The 24,729-nt window shown below is 28.0% G+C and overlaps 1 protein-coding gene across 2 annotated transcripts in view; it reads left to right on the forward strand.

Moving 5' to 3' along the window:
- The first annotated feature begins 6,499 nt into the window (after nucleotides 1–6,499).
- Nucleotides 6,500–24,729, forward strand: part of LOC107444705 (telomerase-binding protein EST1A) — a 39,937-nt gene continuing 21,707 nt past the window's right edge. The window contains exons 1-4 of one of the 2 annotated variants that reach the window (XM_087166555.1): nucleotides 6,500–6,643; nucleotides 17,582–19,607; nucleotides 20,893–21,006; nucleotides 23,264–23,453. In XM_087166555.1, coding sequence (XP_087022681.1) covers nucleotides 6,520–6,643; nucleotides 17,582–19,607; nucleotides 20,893–21,006; nucleotides 23,264–23,453 — 2,454 coding nt within the window. In that variant the 5' untranslated portion in view covers nucleotides 6,500–6,519. Of the gene's footprint in view, nucleotides 6,644–15,496; nucleotides 15,675–17,581; nucleotides 19,608–20,892; nucleotides 21,007–23,263; nucleotides 23,454–24,729 lie in introns of those variants that run through there. The other variant, XM_087166562.1, reaches the window with a different exon arrangement.

The raw sequence follows: 24,729 nt of genomic DNA on the forward strand, positions 1-24,729 counted from the left end.
TTTTTTTTCATTTAAAAATTCCATTATCTTAGCCCAGAAATAAGTCTATAAAATAAAAAGATGTACAGAACGTTTTATTCTGAATAACTTTTGATCCTAAAATCGAAAAATTCTGAACTAAGATGCAATATTCCTAACATAACGGAAGATATTTTATATAACAGTGAAGATGATAATTTAAGTTTCAAAACCGCACACAAACATGACAAGTACGATAAATTTGGAACTTTTTTTAAACAATTTTGGTACTATTTTAATATGTTTTATCTCGCTTTTAGAACGAATTAATAAACCAAAAATTCTCAGCATTTTTTAATAAAATTCACGCATTCGAGGATTAAATCTTATAAAAAAAATAATAATAAATATACAAATAAAATAAATAAATAAAAATTAATAACAGTTTTTTCTTACTTTTAATATTTTTTCAATTTAAATAAAATGGTAATATCGCATGTGGCAAAGATACCATTTTAATTATTTCAATCTCAGTATTTGACCATTAAAAATTACACATTTTTATACAATATATGCTTTACAATGAAAAACTGTTAAAAATACTTTCACCGTAAACTTATTTTAGAGTAAATAGGTGGAAACAGTATTTGATTCCCACTTTGGGGAAATCCTCAAAATTGAAAAATAATATTTAGAGGTTCACATTTTTAATATGTCTTCTAATTAAACGAATGAAACCAAAACTTATCAGCTATTCCCACATAAAAAAGGATCTTAATATAAATCCGTCCAATTCTGCCCATTTAAACATATTTATTTAATATTTCTCAATATAATATTTATTTATTTATTATATGTGATTGGAAAAAAAAAATCTTTGATTATAAATTATGAAAATAAGTGTCTATCAATTTCCTGCTTATGTTAACAATCGGAAGAATTTAAAAAAAAAGAAAGGAACGAGAGAATATTGAGAAAGAATATCTTTTGGCGAAAAACAGCCAATTTTGTAGCTACCCTTTTAAACTATTTCTTTTAAAATGTACTTCCTACTTTCTTTCCCCTCCCGTGACGAATTTTGGTGAGGAGGAGAGTTCGATAATTGATGTCACTGATTGAAGGGGGTTGATGAGGAAATGGCCTTTGCATTTTGCTGGGCTTTTTTGTCCTCTTTCTTAAAATGTGGGGTATCAACAGACCCATCACTTTGTCGGCTATCTATTCAGAAATTGTCTCAAACAGGCAATTATATTTCTTGGAAAACAGATGTATAAAAGCTTACTTTTAGGGATTTAAGTAGGGGGAGCCTCTTGTTCACACTTTTTTTTTGGTGATTTTCTCAAGGGAATTTCTCTGACATTTTAACATTCTAAATCGTCTCATATACAAAGCGCTTACTCAATTACTTAAATTACTAAAATATAAATATTTGTTTACTTATGCATTTTGTTTCATTAATTGTTAAAACTTAAATTATTAATTGTTTTTTTTTTAATGTAAAGTTTATATAAGGTTTTTTTAATAAAGTTTATCGTTTATTAACAAGAAGTCTTTAAATAAATCCATTTCTGAGGAGGTAAGCAAATGTTTGTATTAAATCACTTAATACATTTATAATTGTATGTTTATGTAATGTAATAAATAGAATTATATTAATTGTTTTATAGTTTGCATGATATATTTATTTATATATTATATATTTATTTACATATTCATGATTTTACCATTCATTGTTTGTGCATGAATTCATTTTTAACGCACGAAGTTTGTTCCTATTTTATATTTATCAAATCAATGTAACTTTTAAATTTTTAAAATTATAAGACTTAGAATTTTTATGATCATTCTATTACTTTGTTTTTATTCCAGAAATTTAATGTCAGGTTTACGATTATAAATTTACATATAACTTAATAAAAAAAATTATACAAATATTGATTATTTATGTCATAATACAAAAAATTAATATCAGTTTACATTTTAATTAATTAAAAGAATGAAAATATATTTTAAATGCGAGAGTTCTATAAAAAAAATTCATATGATTTTATTATGGTCAGTAATAAAAACTATTTATTATTAATTTTTTTTTTAAAGGATGGGATAAGTTTTTAAACCTAATTTATTGTCTGAGTGTTTTAAGCGTACTTTATGTAATTTTATTTATTTATTATTTTTTTTTTAACAATGGGATTTTTAAAGTAATTATTTTGCGCTAATTAACATTTTCATAATTTGGTACTTTTAACTAATATTTTTTCTGAATTAAAAGCATTATTTTTAATAAAATTTTAATACTGAAATTATAAATACTGCTGATAAAAGAAAAAAAATGCGAGCTCTATGTCTTTTGTATTTCTTTGTGTAAATTTACGTAAAGTTTTTATGGTTACCAAAATGAACCATGTTATCCAAGAAAATCGAAATATCTCATCTTATCTGATTCTTTTCTTGTAAATAATAAAAAGGTAAATACGTTAAATAAAATATGCATAAAAATTATTCCGACCACAATTATTCTAATTTATCATTTCTTAAAAATATGAATACTAATTCTGTCAATCAACTGAACAATTTTATTTTCCTTCTTAAGCACAACAATTTAGAATTTTAAAACCGTATAAGTTAAACCGGAAAAAGATGAGAAAAACGTCAAATTTAAAACTGTCTTAAAATAAGTAAAGGAAATAACTAAACTTGAAATAGTCTTGAATTTTCCACTTTTTGTTGCAATTTATTGGAGTTTTATAAATATGTTTATTTTAATCAATATAATCTCTATTGTAACTAATGTTTAAGATAGTTCTTCCAGTATTATTTTTAATGTTGTATCTTTCATCTCAGAAATCCATATCAAATCGTTTTATGATTTTTTCTAATATTTCTTTAAAAGTTCGACTGCTATTTAAAATGTAAAAATATGTCCCAAAAAATTTATCTCATTCGTGATTCTGTTAACACATAGGATTACATGACATTTATAAATCTCATGTCATTCTCATCAAAAATTTTAAGACAAAACGTTATTTTCAAAATAAAACTATATTTTTAAAACACTATACCTATTAGATTTAAGTAACGTTACTTTTACTTCAATTTATTTAAAGAAATGAATTCTGCTTATTTTTCAATTGAGACTTTTAAAAAGGGGGACATACGTGATACATTAAAATGAAATGTGTTACATGATGCTTCATATATTTTTAATACTTTATATGTTTTAATGTTTACATATTTTTAATTTTTTTAATTATTCAACTTATAATATTGTTATAAATAATGTATCAATCAACAGTCTCTCAGCGGCTAAATCTTTTAATAAGTTAAAAATATCAACAGAATTTAAAGTATTTTAATTTAACGATTCAATAAAGAATCTTTAAAACAATGCCTGGTCGAAAAAGCATTATTTGTATATTATTAAATCGCCACACCATACGTGTGTTTTATAGAACTTAAGAACGATTTTAAAACTATTTAATCCTTTACTACACATTTTGTTTGCAAGTCTTGTTCCCGATCAAAAAAATAATAATAATAATTTCAGATTGGAAATCCTCTTATCCGAATTTGGTAAGATGGAGCACTGGTATAAATGCAACAAAATATTTGGTCCCCAGTGTTATTCTTCTATCTTTTTTTTAAAAATTGCACAGCGGAGGTGTTAAGAGCCGTAATCATTGACTTACCTAATTATTAATTAATATCAGTTTGCATAGTTGTAGTCTTTTCTATGATAAAATTCATTTTATAATCATTAAATAAATTTTCGTTATTTCATATATTATATAGTAATCAAACACAAAAAACAAAAATATGAAAGTTTCAAAAGTTAAAAAATAAAATTGATGTTTTTTTTCTAAAAAAATGAATGCTATTTTATAAAAAATTTATTGGAAAAAAGAAGAAATAATCATTTAATAAAAACAAAATTGGAAAGTTATAACTTTTTTTTTACAAAAGTTATAAATGAATAAAATATTTATTTGTCAAAATGTTATACAATACTCTGCGGTTTCTGCCTATATACTTAGCAAAAATTTGACTAACTGAACTCTGTTTTTTTTTTCTTTTTAGTATACTACTATAATTGAAATAAAAATTATTTTCATTAAAAAAAAAAAAAATGAAAAATATTTAGCTATGGTAAACTAACAAGCCTATCTCTCAAGGCAGTTTTCAGGGACAAATATGAAGTAGTTAAAAACTTACGATTCACCGCAACTCAACTTTTAATTAATATTAATGTCAAAATTACATTTACAGCTTATTCTATTGATTCCCATTTTGAATCACACCTTAATATTGCACAGTTAGATCTGCATTATCAGGAAAAACTCTCTAGTTTAAAATTTTTATTTATCTACTAGCTGAATACCAGTTCTGCGCACAGGATAGAAAATAGAAAAGTGAATAATCAATAAATCGATATTAATCGGCATGCACAAGTATGCACCGAAGCAATTAATAAGGTTAAAATAATATTTATTATTATTTGTTGCTCTTTCTGAGGACTTAACATTAGATTAAGAGCAACACAGTTTTTAAGAAGCAAAATAAAGATTAACAATAGATAGCTGCCATTGATCAGGGATGCCAACTATTTATAATTAAAATTTACCACAGACAAATTTCTCCAATAATTTTACTAAAAAAATATATACAGTGGAGCATCGTTTATACGCCGAAGGGACCACCGAAAAACGTCGTATAAACGATAACGTCGTATAATCGATTTTTACTTCTAAAACAGAAACTGACTCTGTTTTCAGTTAATTTTGATGTTTAACGTGTTGATTTACATAAATTTCTAAATTAGACAAAGCAAAACAAACAAATAACCAAAGAAGAAAGATTGCAGTGAGCAATTTGAATGTTACCTCGAATTATATTTTCTTGCTATTAGTCTCTACAATGCTTTGAATAGCGAGTTGAACTTACTGCTTTCTATGATGCAATTTTAGATTTCTAATCACGGTCAAATCTAATGGCTGAAGCTCACTTGTACAATTTGCAGGAAAAAAGAGAGCTTTTACTTTTTCCAAAATAATTAGTATCGATGGGTGCGCTGGACATGGTCGAAGAATAGCAAAATTTTTCATTTTTGCCTCTTCATAACATTGTCCAGTTTTTTCAGTCATCTAGTAAAAATTACGGTCGTTATCCAAGCATTCTCGTTGGCACCCTTTTCTGTATCATTTATGTTGGCAAATTGCGCCCTTTTTTAAAATACACAAGAAAAAATAAAAAATTAAATAAACGTGAACAAAATCTAAAAACCGACGTATAACCGATTCTGTGCGTCGTATAAACGATATATTTTTACATTAAAATGTATAGGAATGATTTGGGACCACACCAAAACGTCGTATAAATGTAAACGTCGTATAAGTGATCGTCTTATAAACGATGCTCCACTGTATATAATAATAATAATAACTTTTGTTATTTATTTCAATTGCCATTGATTTTAACATATTTAGTCTGATAAAAATTTTACAAAAGCGCAACTATAAACAAAATAAACACGACAGTGTACCTTGCTCTAAAATGCCATTTATGTTCCTTGAGTTTACCTGTTGAAACAAATCAAAAAATATTTTATTAATAAAGAATTTGTAACAAATGACGTTTTTTTAATTAAATCGGAAATTATATTTTTCAATTTTCTTCAAAAAATATTAGGAATTTCAGTTAATTCATGTTTTAAGAAGCATACTTGAAAAAAAAAAGTTTTGAAACAAAATTTATTATTACATTATCGCTCGATATTAGATAACTCGTTTAACTGCTATAACAAACTTCATTCATGAAAAATGCTTCCATGATGCTATCAAAAATGTAATTATTTCAAATAATGCATGACAAGTATCTTTGAGAACATTTTTTTATGAATACGAGGTAAATTCTCATAGCATATTTCAGGTAGAGGCGTAGATTGATGAAAAAATCGGTATTCCTTCATTTAATAACTTTGAATTTTCATCAATTTGCTTAAAAATAAAATTAACTTTTTAAAGAATAATCATTAGTAACTTTTTTATTAATGTAGGATGGGATTAATTTAAAAACAAACAATAATGTTTGATTCTTAGGAATCTTAGGGAATGTTTCTCTCATTTCGTCATATTATTCTCATCCGTAGAATGTAAACACGCATTCGTCAACCCCAGAGATTTTTCCTTTTTTTTTTTTTAGTCAAAGTTACATTAGAGAAATGATCACCTTACTTTAGCACACATGACTTTGGTCTTTTACCATTAAATTCTGCATTTCATTCGTCTGCAATTATATTAAAAATTAACACTACCTATCAAGTGAAATTAAACCAAAAGTATCTAACTAGATTAATAAATATGTTCAAATCACATATATCATGAACAACATAAGCGCAATACATATATTAGCTCAGAGAGTTGGATTAATAATGTCGCTTAGAAAATTGATTATTTTTATTTTTTCCAAAAAAAAAAAAAAAAAAAGATACTTGAATATTCCCTTGTATTTCATTAATATACTGAAAAGTTTTCGGGCACTTCAGTGCTCATTTTACTTTTCGTTATGAAGAGAATAAGAAGAGAAGGTGAGAGTTCTAGAAGCCAATTTTCTATTCTGGGATGGATTACTTCCAATAATTCTAATAAAACAAAATCATCTAATGCCAGCCAAGATGAACAAATGAAAGGTAAATATATCTATTTTTTCCAATCTCTTCGGACTCATTTAACAGTTAAACAGAATTTAGAGGTTTAAAAAATATTAATTTGCTTTGGAATTATTTGATAATATATCCTTTTGAAAATATTTGATTAATTATATTTTATATACGTTATTGCTCCTAAAATTTTTAACCCTGGAATAAAATAGATGCGAAACAAATTTATATATATATATATATATATATATATATTAAAGTTTATGTCACACAAAGCCGTATAAAAAAATTTTTTTTTCATTTTATTTTAGACATTTTTACTCTAAATGTAGAAATTGACTTTGTCAACTAATTAAAAAACAAATAAATATATTAATATCTGAAGTATATCAGGCTTAGTTCGAGCATTTTTAACGCTAATTGTTATAATATAAAGAAACCACTGCATCTTACTTTTTTTCTCTTTTTACTTTCAGAAAGTTCAGTTATTCGAACTAACGATAGTGAAATAAAAGATAAGGAAATAGCAAACCCAAAACAAAATGATAATCTTAATGAACTAGTTGAAAGCTCGACTTACACGATTTCCACATCAAATATTGCGTCTCATCCAAATCAACCAGATATATTTCCTGATGATTTTCCCATTCACCAACATTTACCCAAAAAAACGTTAAGCTTCCAAAAGCATTGGTTTAAACAATTTCCGTGGTTGCATGTTGCTGAATTAGACGGTATTGGATGCTTTTATTGCATAAAATATTTTCACATTTCCCCCGAAAAAACGCTTGCTTCCAAAGCAGATGACATTTTTTATCGAAAGGGCTTTAAAAATTGGAAAAAAGCTCTGGAGAAATTCAAAAATCATGAACAGAGTGCGGCTCATTCTCAAGCTGTACTGAGTCATGCACAGCAAAAAGCTCCCATAGAGAAGCAACTTAGTACGATGAAAGCCGAGCAGCAAAAAATTGCTTCTGAGTCTCTCTTAACTGTTATCAGCAGCCTAAAGTTTCTCGCAAGGCAAGGTTTAGCAATCAGAGGTCATGCCAATGATGAAGGAAACTTTATGGAACTCTTGAGACTTCGCAGTGAAGATAGGCAAAATCTAAAACAATGGTTAAAAAGAGAAAAAAATTACACCCATCCGGATATTCAAAATGAAATCCTTGAAATATTTGGCAGGGAAATAAGTCTTACTCTCTTAAGGGAAAATGAAGTCAATTTCTCCTTTCCTTTTTTCCGTAATTTGTGATGGAACGAGAGATATTTCAGGGACTGAGCAAGAGAGCATTTGCATAAGGTGGGTAGATGAAAATTTAGAACCACAAGAAACATTTATAGGATTTTATAAGACCCCGGCAACAACTGGAGAGGACATTGCATCACTAATAACGGATGTCCTATAGACAGGGTTAGTCCTACGTCATCAACGACGTCACTAGCTCTCCTCGTTCCAAACAAAGTTCTGAACGGAGCAAACAATATGGCGTTTCTCATGTAGTTAAAAGTGGGTGAACTAAATCTTTGAATATATTAATATAGAGTCGAATTTAACCACTGACATGGCAAGAAAAAGTGTTGCATATATTAATATTACGTTAATCTCTTTTTATGATATTAATTGGAATAGCTTAACTGCAAATGATTATGAAAACTTTTTGTATATTTTGTATATTTTTGTAACTTTTTGTTGTGGGGATACTGTCTAGGACAGGTTTTGGGTCTGGTCGACGGGAGAAAAGGTATCTTTTTCTTCGGTCTATTTTTTTAGTACCCTCCTTGAAATGCGCTATTTTTGTTTCCATAGCAGCAGGCGACCTCAGACTTTGTGGCGGGGGGAGTTCTTGCCTTAGACAAAGTATAATTATTTTTTTTAAAAAAAAATGGCCTGATTTTCCTTTCAATTATATTTAGAACTATATTGATCTTAATTCAATATATGTAAACTCATAATGTTTTCATAAATTTTTAGTTTGACCATTCATCAAGCACATAGAAAGAGTTATTTGTAAATAATGCATTCGTAACCACTCTTGTTGTTGTTGTTAATTTACGTCGCACTAGAGCTGCACAATGGGCTATTGGCTACGGTCTGGGAAACATCCCGGAGGATGATCCGAAGACATGCCATCACAATTTTGATCCTCTGCGGAGGGGATGGCACCCCCGCTTCGGTAGCCCGACGACCTGCGCGCGAAGTCGAGCACTTTACGGTAGCACAGTTTAACGAGGACCAATACCGCACACCCTCGGTCCCTACGCAGACTGATCCAAGTGGGTCACCCACCCGCACACTGACCGCAGCCAGTGATGCTTGACTTCGGTGATCTGCTGGGCAGAGGCGTATCTATGGAAAGAAGCGCCTATGGCAAATCTCGCACTGGCGCCCTTCCTAAAATATTTATAATCTCTTTTTTTATGCGATGCGAAATAAAAGCGTTGTTTGAAGTATTTAAGCCTTTTGGCAATATTGCAAAAAGAGCCGCGGTGGCTCAGGGGATAGAGCATTCACCTTCCAACGAGGTGAGCCGGGTTCGATTCCCAGCGATGACTGCTCGATACGATTTTCGTATCCGGCTTGCACCTACCACGGTGCTGACGTAAAATATCCTCTTTGACGGATCATTGGTTACCCTTGCCGTCAGACTAACCGCGGGAGGCTTTCGTGATCCTCCTCTCCATGTAACGCAAATGCGGATTAGTTCAATCAAAAAAGTGGTCCGCGAAAGCAAATTTCTCCAAAATGCTCGATACAGGCGTTCTCTTGTCTTCTGAATCGGGTTCAAAATTACAAGGCTACGAAGTTGGACATCAGCAGTCGCAAACTCAAACAATTGGATCGGCTGTTCAACAACATTTATAAAATTTTCCAAAAAGATTGCAACGCAATTTTTTTTAATAGATTAATAAATAAATAAAAATTAACTACAACAATAAAATTATCTCTTTTTAATTATAATGCATTCAAGTGTGTTCGAAATCAGCATTAGCTAGAAATAAAAAAAAAAGTCTGCTTTATCATATTTAAAGAAGATTCTCTTGCGTTTCTTCAACTGTCAATAACAATTCTAACAATTTGTTTAATTAAGCAACAAATACAATTAGGTAACAAAAATACGCACGCACAACAAATGTCTCTGAATTAAAGAAGAACTATAACATAACCAGATGATTACCCATTATTTTCAAAATTTAAACTGAATAAAATTAATTGTTTTTAGAAATAATCATGCTTTGCTAATACCAAAACAATAAGATCATCGAGATATAACAAATTCATTAAAGATCACAGTGTAAATAATTATGATTTGTTATGACAATTACAAATAAAATAGCTACAATCAAATTTTATAACTTCGTTAGCTTTTTATTTACAAAAAACCGATGGTCTTAATATAATTAAGTTTTACAAACATTATATAATAACCGATAATAAGTAAAAATATACATATAGTAATTAATACAGAACTCTAGACAAAATAGCGACAATAATACATTCTTTAATGAGAAATAAATTAGAGGAAGTTGACGTCTTAGTTTAAGAATATCTAGAAATAAGTGATTTTTTAACAGTGAAAAAAAAAAAGGCAAAAAGTTAAGAAATAGACCAAAAAAAATCAAATTATGAAAAATTTTCTTCGCATCAGAATGGGACAAATTAGAGAAAAAGCAGAAAAAAATTAAACAGATTTGAATCACAAGTTTGTAGACGTTCGGTGCGCAAAAAAATAAATAAATAAGCGGACTACCCTGATAACTTTTGATATAATAATCAGATCTTCACGTTCTTCTCATGTCAATGGTTCAAGGAGGTGACTTAAAATATGCTAATTAATAAGTGCAGGGACAATATTTCAAGTTACGAAATCAAACACTAAAACGTACTTTCTCTGAATAAACATGCCATTTTTTTGACTGATTTGGATTTCTGTACCCCTAAGTATTGGGGGTAGTCACAATATGAGAAGTAACTCGAGAGCTTTTCAATCGAATTTTAAAAAAAATTTCCCATAACTATAAAGGTCCTTTGTTAAAAAATATATTTTCGTAAATATTTATTATTTTACTTATAATAGTCGTAAAAAAATTCAATTGTTAGATGTACATTTTTTACATTGTTTTAAAAAATACTACATTTTAGCGAAATTGATCAAATAGTCAAATTTATAGTCAATAGTCAAAATAGAAATCAAATTTTAAATATCCGACTTTTTTTTAATTCTATTTCTCAGGAATCCTAACTCCATATTCAAACAACATGAATTTAGACCAACCTGTATAACAGGGAAAAAAACTTTTTTTAAAAAGATAATCAAAATTAATTAGCTTTAAAATTTGCTTTTTAGGAAGAAGAGAAATATAAGTGATTGGAATATTTGAGGAAAAGAGGGCTTTTTTTGTATCTTTATGAAAATACATTATAAGAATGTGTATACTTCATTATTAAACAAGGTCTAATTTTTCAATATTTAAAATGCTTATTGTTTTTTTTATATTCTTAAAATAAGGATAATTATTTAATGAAAAATAATTATTGTGATTGTTACTTTATTGATTTTTTTTCAAGTAATATAATATGTAGTGATATAAACATAATGTAAGTGATATGTATTGTAAAAGACTTATAAAATTTAAAAAAAAAAGTAATTATTTAATCTAATTTTTCTTTTCTTTTTTTTTTTGAAAAGGGAAGAAAATTGTAATCTGAAATAAAATAAAAGATATAGGGGAAAGAAAGATGACAAAATTTTGCACCCGAGATGCTATGGAAGCGTGTTCCATAACTCGAAGAAAGGTTGATAAATATTAAATAAATGTAATTTAAAAGTACAAAAAAACATGTCTTTATGAATTAAAAAAAATCAATTTGTAAGTAAAAGGATTATTGAAACTTACACTTAAAGCATTGTTTCTTAATATAACCCTTCAAAGAAAAGAAGGAAAAAAAACAAGTGGTTAAACTCAAAATCTATCTATTTATGAATAGAAAGAGAAACATTTATCGGTTGTTGGAAACTATTTGCTGAACGTAATGAATGTTACGCAATAAACATAAAATTATTTACTTATCGCAATTATTTTTCAGGAAAATTAAAAAAATATATTCCCACTAACATAAGAAATTTTAACATTCGTTGTTTTTTTTATTACATATTATTTATAATTATAATGCATTAACGAGTATTTAATTATACAATATATAATTATTAATACAAAAAATCTATGTGTATATTAAATGTACTGTCATAAAACAGTAACAATAAAAACTAAAAAATATTATAAATTCTAATTTATAGCATTAAAAGGAGGGAGAGCAAATGTCCCACTCGATCTACACATACAGAGATGCTAACTTGCAACTTAATGGGGAACTTCTTTCTAGTGGTAGCAAAATTTATGTTTTAATGTTTTATTCTTGGTTTATGTAAATCTGATTTAAAATTATATTTTCCGCCACTACGTATGTATAATTCGAAATTTTCCATGAAATACAATTTTACTCCAGTTACCTTGCGGTAAGAATTTCAAATTTTACCAATATCATCTAAAATTTTGCAAGGTTTAGTTTTTAACTCTCTACCACTTAATAAAATATTTCGGAGAAATCTTACATCCCTGCATATCGACATCATTTCTAGAAAATATAACGAACGCATATAACGGTATTAATAATTTAAGTATAATGCATTAATTTAAATATTTAGGAAATGATTACTTACAATCAAAGAAAATCCTTGTAGTACACGTTGTTTTCTTAAATCTATGAACCAACTATAAAAGTCCAGAAACTGCATCAAAATAGATTATAAAAATCTGAAGACTTTAAATATTTGATTTTCTTGGCTTAAATCTTGAAACATTAACTAAAACGAGCAGAATTTTTTGTATGAGCACCTAACTACTTATAACGCCTGCCCTTTATTTTTCAAAATAGTGGAAAGTATTCATTATTAAATCGTTCCATTGGTTTAAATTATTTGTAGAGCGAGTCATCATAGGAACCTCCTATTTTTAGTATTTCACACTTTAGTGGCGGTGATTCCCACCATGGGTGGTAAAAATCTCCTGTTGAGGAAGAATTTACGCTAATTTATAGAAGGGGCTCTACTTGAAATCTATTCAGCAAATTCGGAAAACGTTTTTCAAAGAGATTTTAACCCCTGATAAAATTTAAGATTTACAAGCATTTCACTACAGAATAATTAGTCTAAGCAAGACTGGGACACCCCATGGTTTTCACATCTCTCTGTCCTCTGGTCATCAACATCTGGCCATCTGGTTTTTCTGCCTGAAGGGGTTCCATTCATTTCCTCCCCCGAAAATTGTTCTTTTAACTCACTTTCCTTAAGATAAGGGGAGAAAAATTTCTTTACGTTTGTCACCAACTTTTGAACTTTCAAAGTTTCTTTCGTTCGCCTTTCATTTTTTTAGTCTGTTGTACTACTAATTTTTTCATATAGATAAATATTTTAAATTTAAAGATTCAGCTTATATTATTATAATTTATATTTAACGTATAGCATTTTCAATTATACATAAATAATATCAAATAATCTAAGTAGAAAAGCATTTTTTCCAAATAAATTATTTTAAATTTAATTGACTGTCTAAGTAAACTATTTTAGATAAACGAAATTAATAAATATTATTTTTAGGATTTGTTTTCTGTTTTTATCATCTTATTATAAAAAAGGACACGATTTTAAACAAATACGCTATGTATTGCCGAGGAAAAAGGCATTGACTTATATCTATATATTTGCTACTCAAGAGCTATAACATCATACATAGTACTACAATACACATTCAATACAATTCTACAATATACATTCTTAATGCTAGTACATATTCCATACTTTTGTAATCTAAATTATGTTTTTTCGTTAATTATTTTATTTTTATATGTAACCATGATTTTTTGTGGCTATTTTAGTGTTTTTTTTTTTTTCCCTTGTGCAATATTATAGTTTGACTCTGAGTTACAGTTTCAATAAAGTCTTATAAATAATGTCTTGCTTGTTTATAATATTGGGAACTTCAATATTTATAACTCTTACTCGTGAATAACCCTTCTGAATGAACATTATTAAACTGTTTATTTTATCATCGTTTACACCTGGAAAAAAAAAATTTTTTTTTTTCGTTTTCCTCAAAAAATTTCACGTTAAGTTTGTGCTTTATTTTTTTGTTTTTAGTAGAAAAAATGAAATTAATAATACACTAAAAAAATAAAATTCCCTGTAATTTTCTATAATGAATAATGAGCTTACATTTTGTCTTTTCATTTTATCAGCGATAACTTAAATTCCTTCTATTACAGCTTTGACGTATCGTGAAGCAATAAGAAGCTACATTTTAGAAAAAAATAAGTTTAAATTCCTTTTAATTTAAATATGGGAGCCGCGATAGCTCAGGGGATAGAGCGTTCGCCTTGCAATGAGGCGAACAGAGTTCGAATCCCAGTTGATACGAATTTCGCACCCGGCTTGCACCGACCACAGTGCTGACGTGAAATATCATGGAAATATCCTCAGTTGTAGACGGATCATGGGTTAGAGTTCCCTTCCCGTCAGGCTAACCGTGGGAGATTCTCGTGGTCTTCCTCTCCATGTAACGCAAATGCGGGTTAGCTCCACGAAGGCAAATTTCTCCCATTTCTCGATATAGGAGTTCCCTTGTCTTCTGGATTGGGTTCAAAATTACAAGGCTACGGAATTAGGTCGGCTGTTCAACGACGGTTATAAAATTAAATATGGGGCTAAAAGTCTTTTTGTCAAAGGATTTTGATCGACATTAAATATTTAGAAAATTCTCAGAAATTAAAAATATTTTTATTGGAAAGTATCAAAAAGTTAGTAAAGAGAGTTATAATTATAATTATTAAAAACTCTGCATTATTCTTTAAATTACGATATTATAATTAAAATTTGGTTTTTGCCGAAATCATCGTAAATATAATAGTGGAAAAGAAAAAGTTACTTTTAATTACTGATTTATTTTAGTATTTATCTTGAATGTATTCATGAATATAAAGTTTTTTTTATTTATTTCGAATCCTCTGTTGCTCAACTTGAAAGTATAATGAAAGAAAAAGTGTCTAGTGAATGAATGCAGAAACGTGTATGAATTGTTATTACACAGACGTCAAGTTGTTTATAAAGAGGGGGTATGTGGAATGTTTTTTTTCTTCTTATTTCCCCCATTTTTTTTAAATGTTGAATCCAATATAACAACTTAGATTTCCCGCGCTTTTCGAGTTATGTGAAAGCGCTGGAAACCTTGGCTCTCCTATTATCCCTAACTGAGGTGGTCTATGAGTTTTCAAACGAAGTTATTAAAAAAATGAAAAACAGTGGGAGGTTAAAATTGTTTAACGCTCGTCACCTACTTTGTTTTTATTATTAGCGGTTCCCTTTCATATTTCACTCCCCCAGTTATAAAAAGAGTTCCTCGAAAGACCTCGATGTCTTCTTTTCGAGCCCTCGAGGAAAGGTTAAATGTTGGATGCTTTTTTTAATTCTGCCATAACTTGAAAAAAAAAATTAGTAAAATTTTTAATTAAAAAAATAATCGTTGATGTTGATTGATTTTGCGCCTTTTTGAAATAATGCGCCCATGGCATTCGCCATACTTGCCATACCCTAGATACGCCACTGCTGCTGGGAGCCGTGTCTTAACGATCAGTCCACTGCGAGACTGTAACCACTCTTATAGCTTTGTTTAAACTTCACTAGAATATGTCAATTTCATAAATGACACTTTTATGTTTGCTTAGTGACAGATGCCTGACACGTAATAAGAGATAACCAGCGTAAACTGCTTTTTTTCCAACTACAACTTTAATTTCAAGCTTGTAATCAGTATTTTTTAACCAATCACAGTTTATTATTTCTTTTGCGATTGCGCAGTATCAAAAAGAGATATCCTGCGTTTTATTTCAGTATTTTACTATTGAATGGTGGTAGTTGTTTACACTCTTTGTGTTTTGGTAATATGGCAGTTAGTATTGATGATCAACTTTCTAATCAAGAATTAAAATTTCCTGCCAATAATGACACAGGTAACATAAATTTATTTTACCCTTCTTTATTGACGAGCTTCTACAAGATATACGTTGGAAGTGTTTATATTAAGAGAATTAGTATAGTGAGAGTTTCTTTATGAAGGTAAACAACATTGGCTGTTGCATGAATGATACAGCTGTTGACACCAAATTTATTTCTAGAATTCTTAGAAATTTTGCATTGTATACATCGTAAAGTGTTTGATGGTACAATTCAATTTTTAAATTGTGAAGTTAAAAGTTAAATAATTTTTCCATTACTCGTGTTCAAACTCGTTTGTTGTGAAAGTAAAAATTTATTGTTAAGAATTGATTTTTTTTCTTCTGATTAAATTGAAACTATTAAATTTTGTTTTTTAATGTCTTGAATACAAGATCGATTGTATTGGTGCTACATTTAGCTGGATGTAGTTGATTTGAATTTTATTATTAAAAGATCAAATTGTGATAAGTTGGTATAAATTTCAACAAAAATTTAAAAATTGCATCTATATGTTTTGAAGTAAAATATTTTTTAAAAATAGTGTGCTTTGTAAAATCCATTTCGGAATTTGTAAAATACCTACTGTAAGCAGGGTTGTTGATATTTTACCCAACCTTGCATTTTATTATTAACAAATCAGCTCTAAATATTAGGTTTATAATAGAATAAAATACAAATTGCATGCATCGAATTATCTATATTTCTATCTGTGCTTAAAATTTTTTAATTAGCTTTTTAAAAACATTTATTATTAGAAATTACAAATAATGTGCTAAGGTTTTCTTTGAACAACATCAGTTACTATTTCATAATACAATTGAAATAACAGTTAAATTTTAAATATTTTCCTGATTGTTTTACGTATAGTTACAGATGATTATAAAATATCGCATCTTTCACCTCTTAACCAGAGAAATAGTTATTCTAGAATTCTTTTTCTGGTGCATTTCTTGTTGTTAAAATACCCGAGCTTATTCTCAATATTCTTGTTCTTTTTACTGATAGTAACATAGGGCACAATAACACAGATGGATAAGTAACGCAAAGCAGCATTACATCATTATTTTTAAAATTTGGTTTATTAAGCTTTAAGACTTATAAATATTTTTAAAAAGTGTTTACTTTTAAAATTTTAATGTTTATTTTGCAAATGCCCAATGCCCACACTATTACAAACAATAGCACCTATATCTATTAGCAGGGGTCTGTCTAGGTTTTTCTGAGAGGTACCTATTTTGTGAAAATTTAGACATAATTTGTGTAAAATTAAAAATTATATTAAAAAATCAACACAAAAATATGGATTTATCGTTTCTTAAGGGATACAAAAATAAAATTTTAAGAGAAAGTATTTTGTGAAACTACCGTTTTTCCTAAAATTGAATTTGTGAAACTACCATTTTTCCTGAAGTTGAATTTGTGAAGGTACCACTAAACGGTAGTAAATTCGGCCTGGACAGACCCCTAATTAGTGAACGTGCTCTTCAGTATTTTTCAATTATACAATTAAAATTCAGTAATGCAGGGCACACCTCTAAATCAGTCACATTTTTATTTTGTTTAATTTCTGATTGTGTTTTGTATATTCTCATCTAAATAGCTTATAGCTTCAATTTTTAATTTTTGGGAATCAACACTCCCTTTAAAGCTATAAAAATTATTATTTTAATTTCTACTTTTGCTTACAAGGGATATGTTATTAAATTATCATCTAAGGGTGCAATAAGGGTATGGTGCATTATGTAAAGAATTATTACTTAGTTTTTTTTTTTTTTTAATCTTATCTTATCTGAATATAGCATTTAAAGCTAATATTTTTAAAATTTTAATCTTATTATATATATACTTATTTATCTTATTATATATTATATTAATCTTATTATTATTATATATACCTACAAAATAGTTTTTATTGTTTCAGAAAAAAATTGCGATGATAGTTCTCGTTATGGCAATACTGTAGCAAAATCTGAAAAAAGAGAACGCCGTAAGCCAGAGTTACAGATATATAAACCAGGTAGAGGTTTGCAAAATAAAAGCTCAAAAGCTGAAGATGATAAGAAATCTAACTTAGAAAGCATAAGTAATCCTAGAAATGATTCTCCTAGTTCTGAAAGTCCTCCTAATTTTGCTGAGGAAAAATCAAGTAGTGTATGTGAGTCTGTGAAATCTACTAAAATCTCAAAAAGTAGAAGACCAGACATTCAAGTTTATATGCCTAAAGCTAAGCTCAATGCCTCAAGACTCAATGAAAGACCGAGCTCATCTATGAATGATTCTTCCTCTAAATATGAAGAGGAGGATGGTGAGGTTTCATGGAAAAAATCCAGTTCTCATTGTGATAGACACAAGTCAATGGATGCGAAAGTTAAAACGCAGTCAGTAAAAACAGAATCCAATGGGATTAAAAGTAGTAAACCCCAATCGAGTAAAGACTCTGAATCTCCTGTGAATACAAAATCTTGGGCAGATTGTGTGGAAGAGCACTTATCCAATTCTAGATCTTCACCAGAGGATCAATTATGCAATGGTTACTCTGACAGTAATGTGCATCTACATTTATCTAATGCTTTCAGTGATAAAAAGATTGAACATTATACTAAAGCAAATCACAAATCAGGTAGAGATGATCAAAGATGGCATAGAAATAAGAAAGGAAATAAACAAAGAGAAATTTCAGTGACAAATGTGGGTGAAAAAAGTAAACACAATGATGTCACTAAGAATTTATCAGCAAAGGATTCTGCTAATCAAAAACAAACTGATATTTCTACTAGGAATCTACCTGGAAAAGATTCAAACAGTCAGAAACAGATGGATAATATATCTACAAGAAACCTCTCTGGGAAAGATTCAAATAGTCAAAAACAGTGTGAAATGTCTTCGAGGAGATATTCCAGTAAGGATTCAACTGTTCAGAAACAGTCTGATACTTCTACGAGGAATCTACCTGGAAAAGATTTGTATAATCAGAAACAATCTGATATGCCTGGAAAAGATTCAAATTGTCAAAAACAGTCGAATGTATCTACAAGGAATCTATCTGGTAAAGATTCAAATATCCATAGACAGTATGATACGAGAAATTTACCAGGAAAAGATTCTGTTCCGCAGAAACAATCTGATATGTCTTCAAGGAATCTATCTAGCAGAGATTCGAATGCTCATAAACAATCTGATACATCATTAGGAAGAATAAACAAGTCATTAGATAATGCAGCTCGTTTGAAAGAAAAGAAAACTAACACAAATTCCTTAGATAGAGGAAAAATGAAACAAAGAGAAAATTCAGTAACAAATATAGATAATAAAGGTTATGTGTCTGAATTTAATGATTCCAGTAATGTAAATTTACATGATGTAAAACAGGAAAGAAAGAAGCACGATAAAGATTTTGTTATTCCACCACGTTTTCAGAAACAGAAGCTGCAAAACTCAGATTCCAGCTCTTCTGTTCAAAGTAGATGTGGCGGTATTTTGAAGTTGCCTGTAGATCATGATCATATTGATCCTCCTTTGGAGATGTTGGAAAAACTGCATATTCCGAAAGTATATCCCGAACCTCCAAAAATGTTCATTCCTAAACTGTTGTTTGATCCTAACAATCCTAGTAAACCTGAGATTGTCAACATTCCTGCACCAATACCACCTCCTCATGTGCCATATCCTAAAGTGAATCATATGCTGTACGCATCAGACTCTCTGAATTCCCACTATATTTCTGCTCCAGTGGAGGCCGGGCCTTATATCCCACCACCTCAACCGCCTAAAGCAAACCCACATTACCAGTTTATGCAACCTGGTAATATCTGTGCCAATAATGTTCTAAATGGTTATTTAGATATGAGTGGAAGTAGTCCTCCAATTCATGCTCCACAGATGAATGGTATTTATCCAACTCCTCATTCTTACTCAGATGTTGTTCCTGTCAACCAAGCTAAGAGGAGGTAAAGTTTTATTTGCTGAAAATCTTTTATTTTCCCCATTTTTTCTTTTTGTTCTGTACTTGATAAACATTAGCCATAACTTGAATGCTTATTTATTTGTAAAAACTTCTGCTTACTTGTAAAAAACAATATTCAATTTAATGATTTGAATTTAGTTTTTTTTTTTCAATATCCTTATTTTTAAAATTTTTTATGTGTTTTAAAATTGTCTTTTTTCATTTAGATATTTTTTAAAAATTTCTATCATTTTTTTTATTTCTTATTCTTTGATTAAGAGAAAATCTTTGTGAAGTGGTAGCTTTATTATTCCAGTTATCTAAATTTTTGACTTTTTTCTTTAATTCACCCATTAATTGGACAAGTGACACCTTTTTTTTGTGTTTTCTTAGAGAATTATTTTTCTCAAATTAATGTCAATTATTTTTCATAATAGTTCAGTTCAAAATATGCTGCATGGCATAAATTTTTAATTATCTAGAACAAAATTGTAGTGAAACATCAGTTTTTTAAATTGTAGTTTGTGCTTTGACAGTTAAAAAGTTTTTGCTTATTTTCTCTATAGTATTTTAGTGCTAATGACGTAAGTGTTCTAAAAATCTTTTTAAAAAAATGTAAGCAAAAATGCTATTTTTGGTTCTTGTTATAAAAAAAATTTTAGGGGTAAAGAAGAAATTTAGGAAAAATTGTTTCATTAAACACATTTTAATTATTTATATTTTTTATCAGAATTATATTTTAAAAATGTTTTTAATAAAATTTTCTATATTATTTATAAATTTTCACTGAAAAATTGGTAAATAATATGGAGAATAATACTATATTACTAAATATTAAATTATACAAATAGTTATATTTTAAATATTGAAAAATGTAACTATTATATCCTTAAAAAAAGAATTTTTACATCAAAAGACTGATATTTAGAGAGAAAAATAAGCTGCAGTACACTTATTGGAAATGCTTTAAACTTTTTAATAAATGTTACATCTATGTGAAAACATTCAGGATGTATTACTTAGAAAAAAAGCTGTTTTATAAAAAATATTTCCATGTCTATTTATTTTTTAGTTATGATTTTCTTCTTAATTTTCATTTAAAAATACTGGTAGCTATATATAATTATTATTAGAAAGATAAAAATTCTATTTATATTGTATCTGGAATTTTTATTGATGTTTTGTTAGGAAATATAAAACATTTCTTTATTCACCAATTATGATTGGTCAGAAATTTCTACCTTTTGAAAGCTCAACTCAAATGTTATTGACTGAATATCTATTTTTAGATTGAAACCCATTGTTGAAAAGAATTTGCATGAGATTGTGATGCTAGAAAAAGAACTCACTTCTGTCTTGGCAAAAGGTTTAATGCATAATTTGAATGGCTTGAAGCAATGCAGGTAAATTAAAGTCTATTTAATGCAGTTTTCTTCACCTTTTTCTTTTGATTTACTCTCTGCATGAATGTGTATTTTTTTAAAATTAGATTTGTACACAATATCTTAAAACATAAAAATATTATAAATTATTTAAATACTAAGAAAATTCTAATTTTATTAAATTAATTATAATATTAAGTAAACAATTGAAATTTTTCAAAAACAGGGTAGGAATGAAATCTATTTTTTGCAGGACACTGAAGTAACTGAGCAAAATGAAAGAAACTGGACAAAAATGATGAATATAATTGTTGAGCTTTAAATAGTTTAAGAATAGCTTAAAACTTTTCATATTTAATATATAATTTAGAATATTATAAGTTTCTCTTATAGTTTTTTTTATAAATTTTTTTTTAAAAAGCAACTGTAGTTTTAGTTTTATACGAAACTTTAAAATCTTTAAGAGTTCGTTTGAGTATTCAAACTTAGCATTTGATTATAAAAATTTGTACACTGTTTATAACTTTAAATTCACTGTGTTTTAGTAGTGTATTTGTTTAGTAATTTTTTAATTTAGAAGTATTAATAAAATTTGATTGTTATTTCAGCAGATCTTTATAATTATTATAAAAATTCAGTTTTATTACACTCATTCACATGAAATATTGGAAAATTATAGTTACTTTCTCATAAAATAAATTTTTTTTTCCAAATTGTAGATTTTTGGTTTTTACTTATTTAAAATTATTTATTAAATAACTTGCAAATTAATTTTATTATTTAAATTAGATTGTTTAAATATTTGATACTTTTTATTAAGATATTGAGAAAGAGTTTCTTCTACTTATGTTTGTTTTTTCCTGGATGGTTTTCTTCTATTTTTTTTTGACTTGTGGTAATTATGTGAAGTGAGAATGTTTCATTTAATTTTTTACAATTGAAGATTTGCTTTGTAAATTTTCAACTATGCATTTTAAATTTTAACTATACTAAAATTGATGTAATTACTCAATTGGATAACATTTGCCCTTCGATATTATTCTTAAAATTATTTGTGTTATGTGGTTTAATGTGCCTTCTGCAGTAGATCAAGGTACCTCAGCATTTAGGTTTATTGGTTCACTGTTTTAGGATCTTCTAAAAATTATAAAAAAATTGCCATCAGTTCATTTTTAAAGTAGTCATTAAGGGTAGGAAACATGCAATTTATATCATAAGAAAAAACATTGAACTATTATGGATAATTTTTTAATTAGATAAAAACTGTAAAGTGGACTAACACCAGTTTTTCATACATATTTGAAATACCTAATTGGTATTATGTTAAAGTATGGTAAACATGTGGACTGTATATGGATGGATATAAATTTTTCTAAGACACTTCATATCTGTATCTATTTGCAACTAGAGCAACAGTTGTCTTTAGTGATACATCATCACTACCCTGTGAGATAAGCTTTGATCTGTTAGATTCTTATGTTTTGAATTTTGTGATGCAAATTTTTTTATTATTATTTGGTTTTCAGAAATGCATCAAAACATACACAAGAAGGTTGCTTGCATTTTTATTAATTTTTTTAGCACATGTTACGATATTACTTCAAAATTACTTCAAAATATTACTTCAAAAATGTCAGTAATATTAATTTCATGTGATTCTTAAACCACAGGAATATATTTGCAGTGTGTTCTTTGAGTGACTAGAAAAATAATCACAATGGGAGATTAATTTCATTAGAAAATTAATCAGGGTATGGGATACATAAGTTGCATGATGAATTGTATATTGTGATTCATAAATTGTGTAAGAATTGATGATTAATTTCGTGGGAAAATTAATCAGGGTATGGGGCATATAAGTCACGTAATGAATTATAGTGTGTGATTCATTAATTATGTGAGTATTAGTGACAAATTTATTTGGAAAATTAGTCAGGGTATGGGATACATAAATCACATAATGAATTGTAGTATGTGATTCATAAATTGTGTGAGTATGATTTATTATGTGCAATTTAGTAGCCTCGAGGTAAAGGTAGCAATTGATTAAACTCATAATTTATTCGTATTATAGTTGTTTTATAAGTGAGCAAATTTCACCTTTCAATTACTGTTATTTTTAGCTCGCAGGTTTGTTGCAATAATTCTGGTTCTGCAGATTTGATTTTAATAAACATTTAATTTGTGATCCAGTGATTTGAAAAGTGGTGTTTTTTTATGTTTACCTACCTACTTTATTTTTCTTGTTGAAATTAAAAATGCTCTTTTAATTTTGTAGATGGAAGTTGCAGCTTCGATATGAGAATATAATTTTGGCAGATCCCAAATATTGTGCTGAAAAGAATCCTGAGCAAACTCTCTGGAAGACAGTTTATCACCATATAATTGAAACTTATAGAAAACAATTGGAAGATAATCCGAATAATTCTGAAGAGATCAAGGAAACTCTTTTGAATATTATTTTAGAGGTATACCATACCTGTGGTTTCTTAAACTATTTTTCCTGTTGTAACTAACAGTAATGCACTTAAAATATTTTGCTTATTTACTTTATTTATTTATAAACTATTATCGTACATGGTTTTAAAAATTACACTATTATTGACATTGCTAAGAAAGTAAATTTTGAAAAATTGGGATTTTTATTCTTTTTTATATATTTTGATATATTGGTTGCTTACAGACTACATCAGTATGCATGTCAACAAGTTTTTCTGATGATTAAAGGCATTTTTTGGTGCCATTCGATCCCACATTCAACTAACTTAAATGTACCGAGGCTGTGAGATTACCAAATTTAGCTATAAATCAAATTTGAATAAGGAAAGAAATTCAATTTTCTTGTTTGTTATAGGCATATACAGAAAAGAAAAAAACATTCATGCAACAGCCTGTTTGAACTTAGGGTCATGGAAGTTTAGGCTCCACATTTTTGTGACCAATGGCATGAATGCAACAATTTTCTCAGCATTGTGCACAGGTCGCCTTTACTTCCTAGACAATCTGGTACCCATTGAGCTGAAACTGGGTGGGCGTGAAGCTGCCACTGGGGATCGATTACCAGTTTTTCCCTATGACAGTACAGTGCCTTAACCACAGCCATTGCGGCTTGTAAACAAATGCAGTTCTATTCTGAAAATTAGATCTAGTATTATAATTATTCCATCCTAATTGTAGTAAAGTATTTTGAAAGTGTTTTAATTAAATATTAATTAGACAGAATGATTTTATTTTTCACTCTACTTAAAATTATTTATTTTAAAATATGTTAAAATGGAATATATTTGTTTCCTTTAAATGTCAACTTTAGTTTTCATGTAGTTATACTTTTAACTTTTCTGGTCTAAGATTTTTCTTAAATATTTAATGTGATGGAAAATTTTATGATTTAACATTTGCATAACATTTAACATTTTGATTCTCATGATTTGTTAATATTTATATACACATGAGCATCATATAAAAATATGATAAAAATGATAGCTAAAAATATGATTATTTGTTTAAACCAAGTTTTTATTTTTTCAATCAATCAATTCCAGTGTTTAATTATGGTATTATTAATATTTAGTACTGTAATTAGAATAAGTATCCTAATACATGTTAATATTAATATCTTAACTTTTGTTATGTATTAAACTTTATAATAGATTATTATGCTTGTTTCTGTATTAACCAAACTTTTATTTGTCAACTTTTTGGTAATTATAATTTAATTATGTGAAGCAATCAATGTTCTAAATT

Source organism: Parasteatoda tepidariorum, chromosome 1 (assembly GCF_982258835.1).
Source record: "Parasteatoda tepidariorum strain Cologne lab strain chromosome 1, Ptep-v5.0, whole genome shotgun sequence".
In the NCBI taxonomy this organism is placed as follows: domain Eukaryota; kingdom Metazoa; phylum Arthropoda; class Arachnida; order Araneae; family Theridiidae; genus Parasteatoda; species Parasteatoda tepidariorum.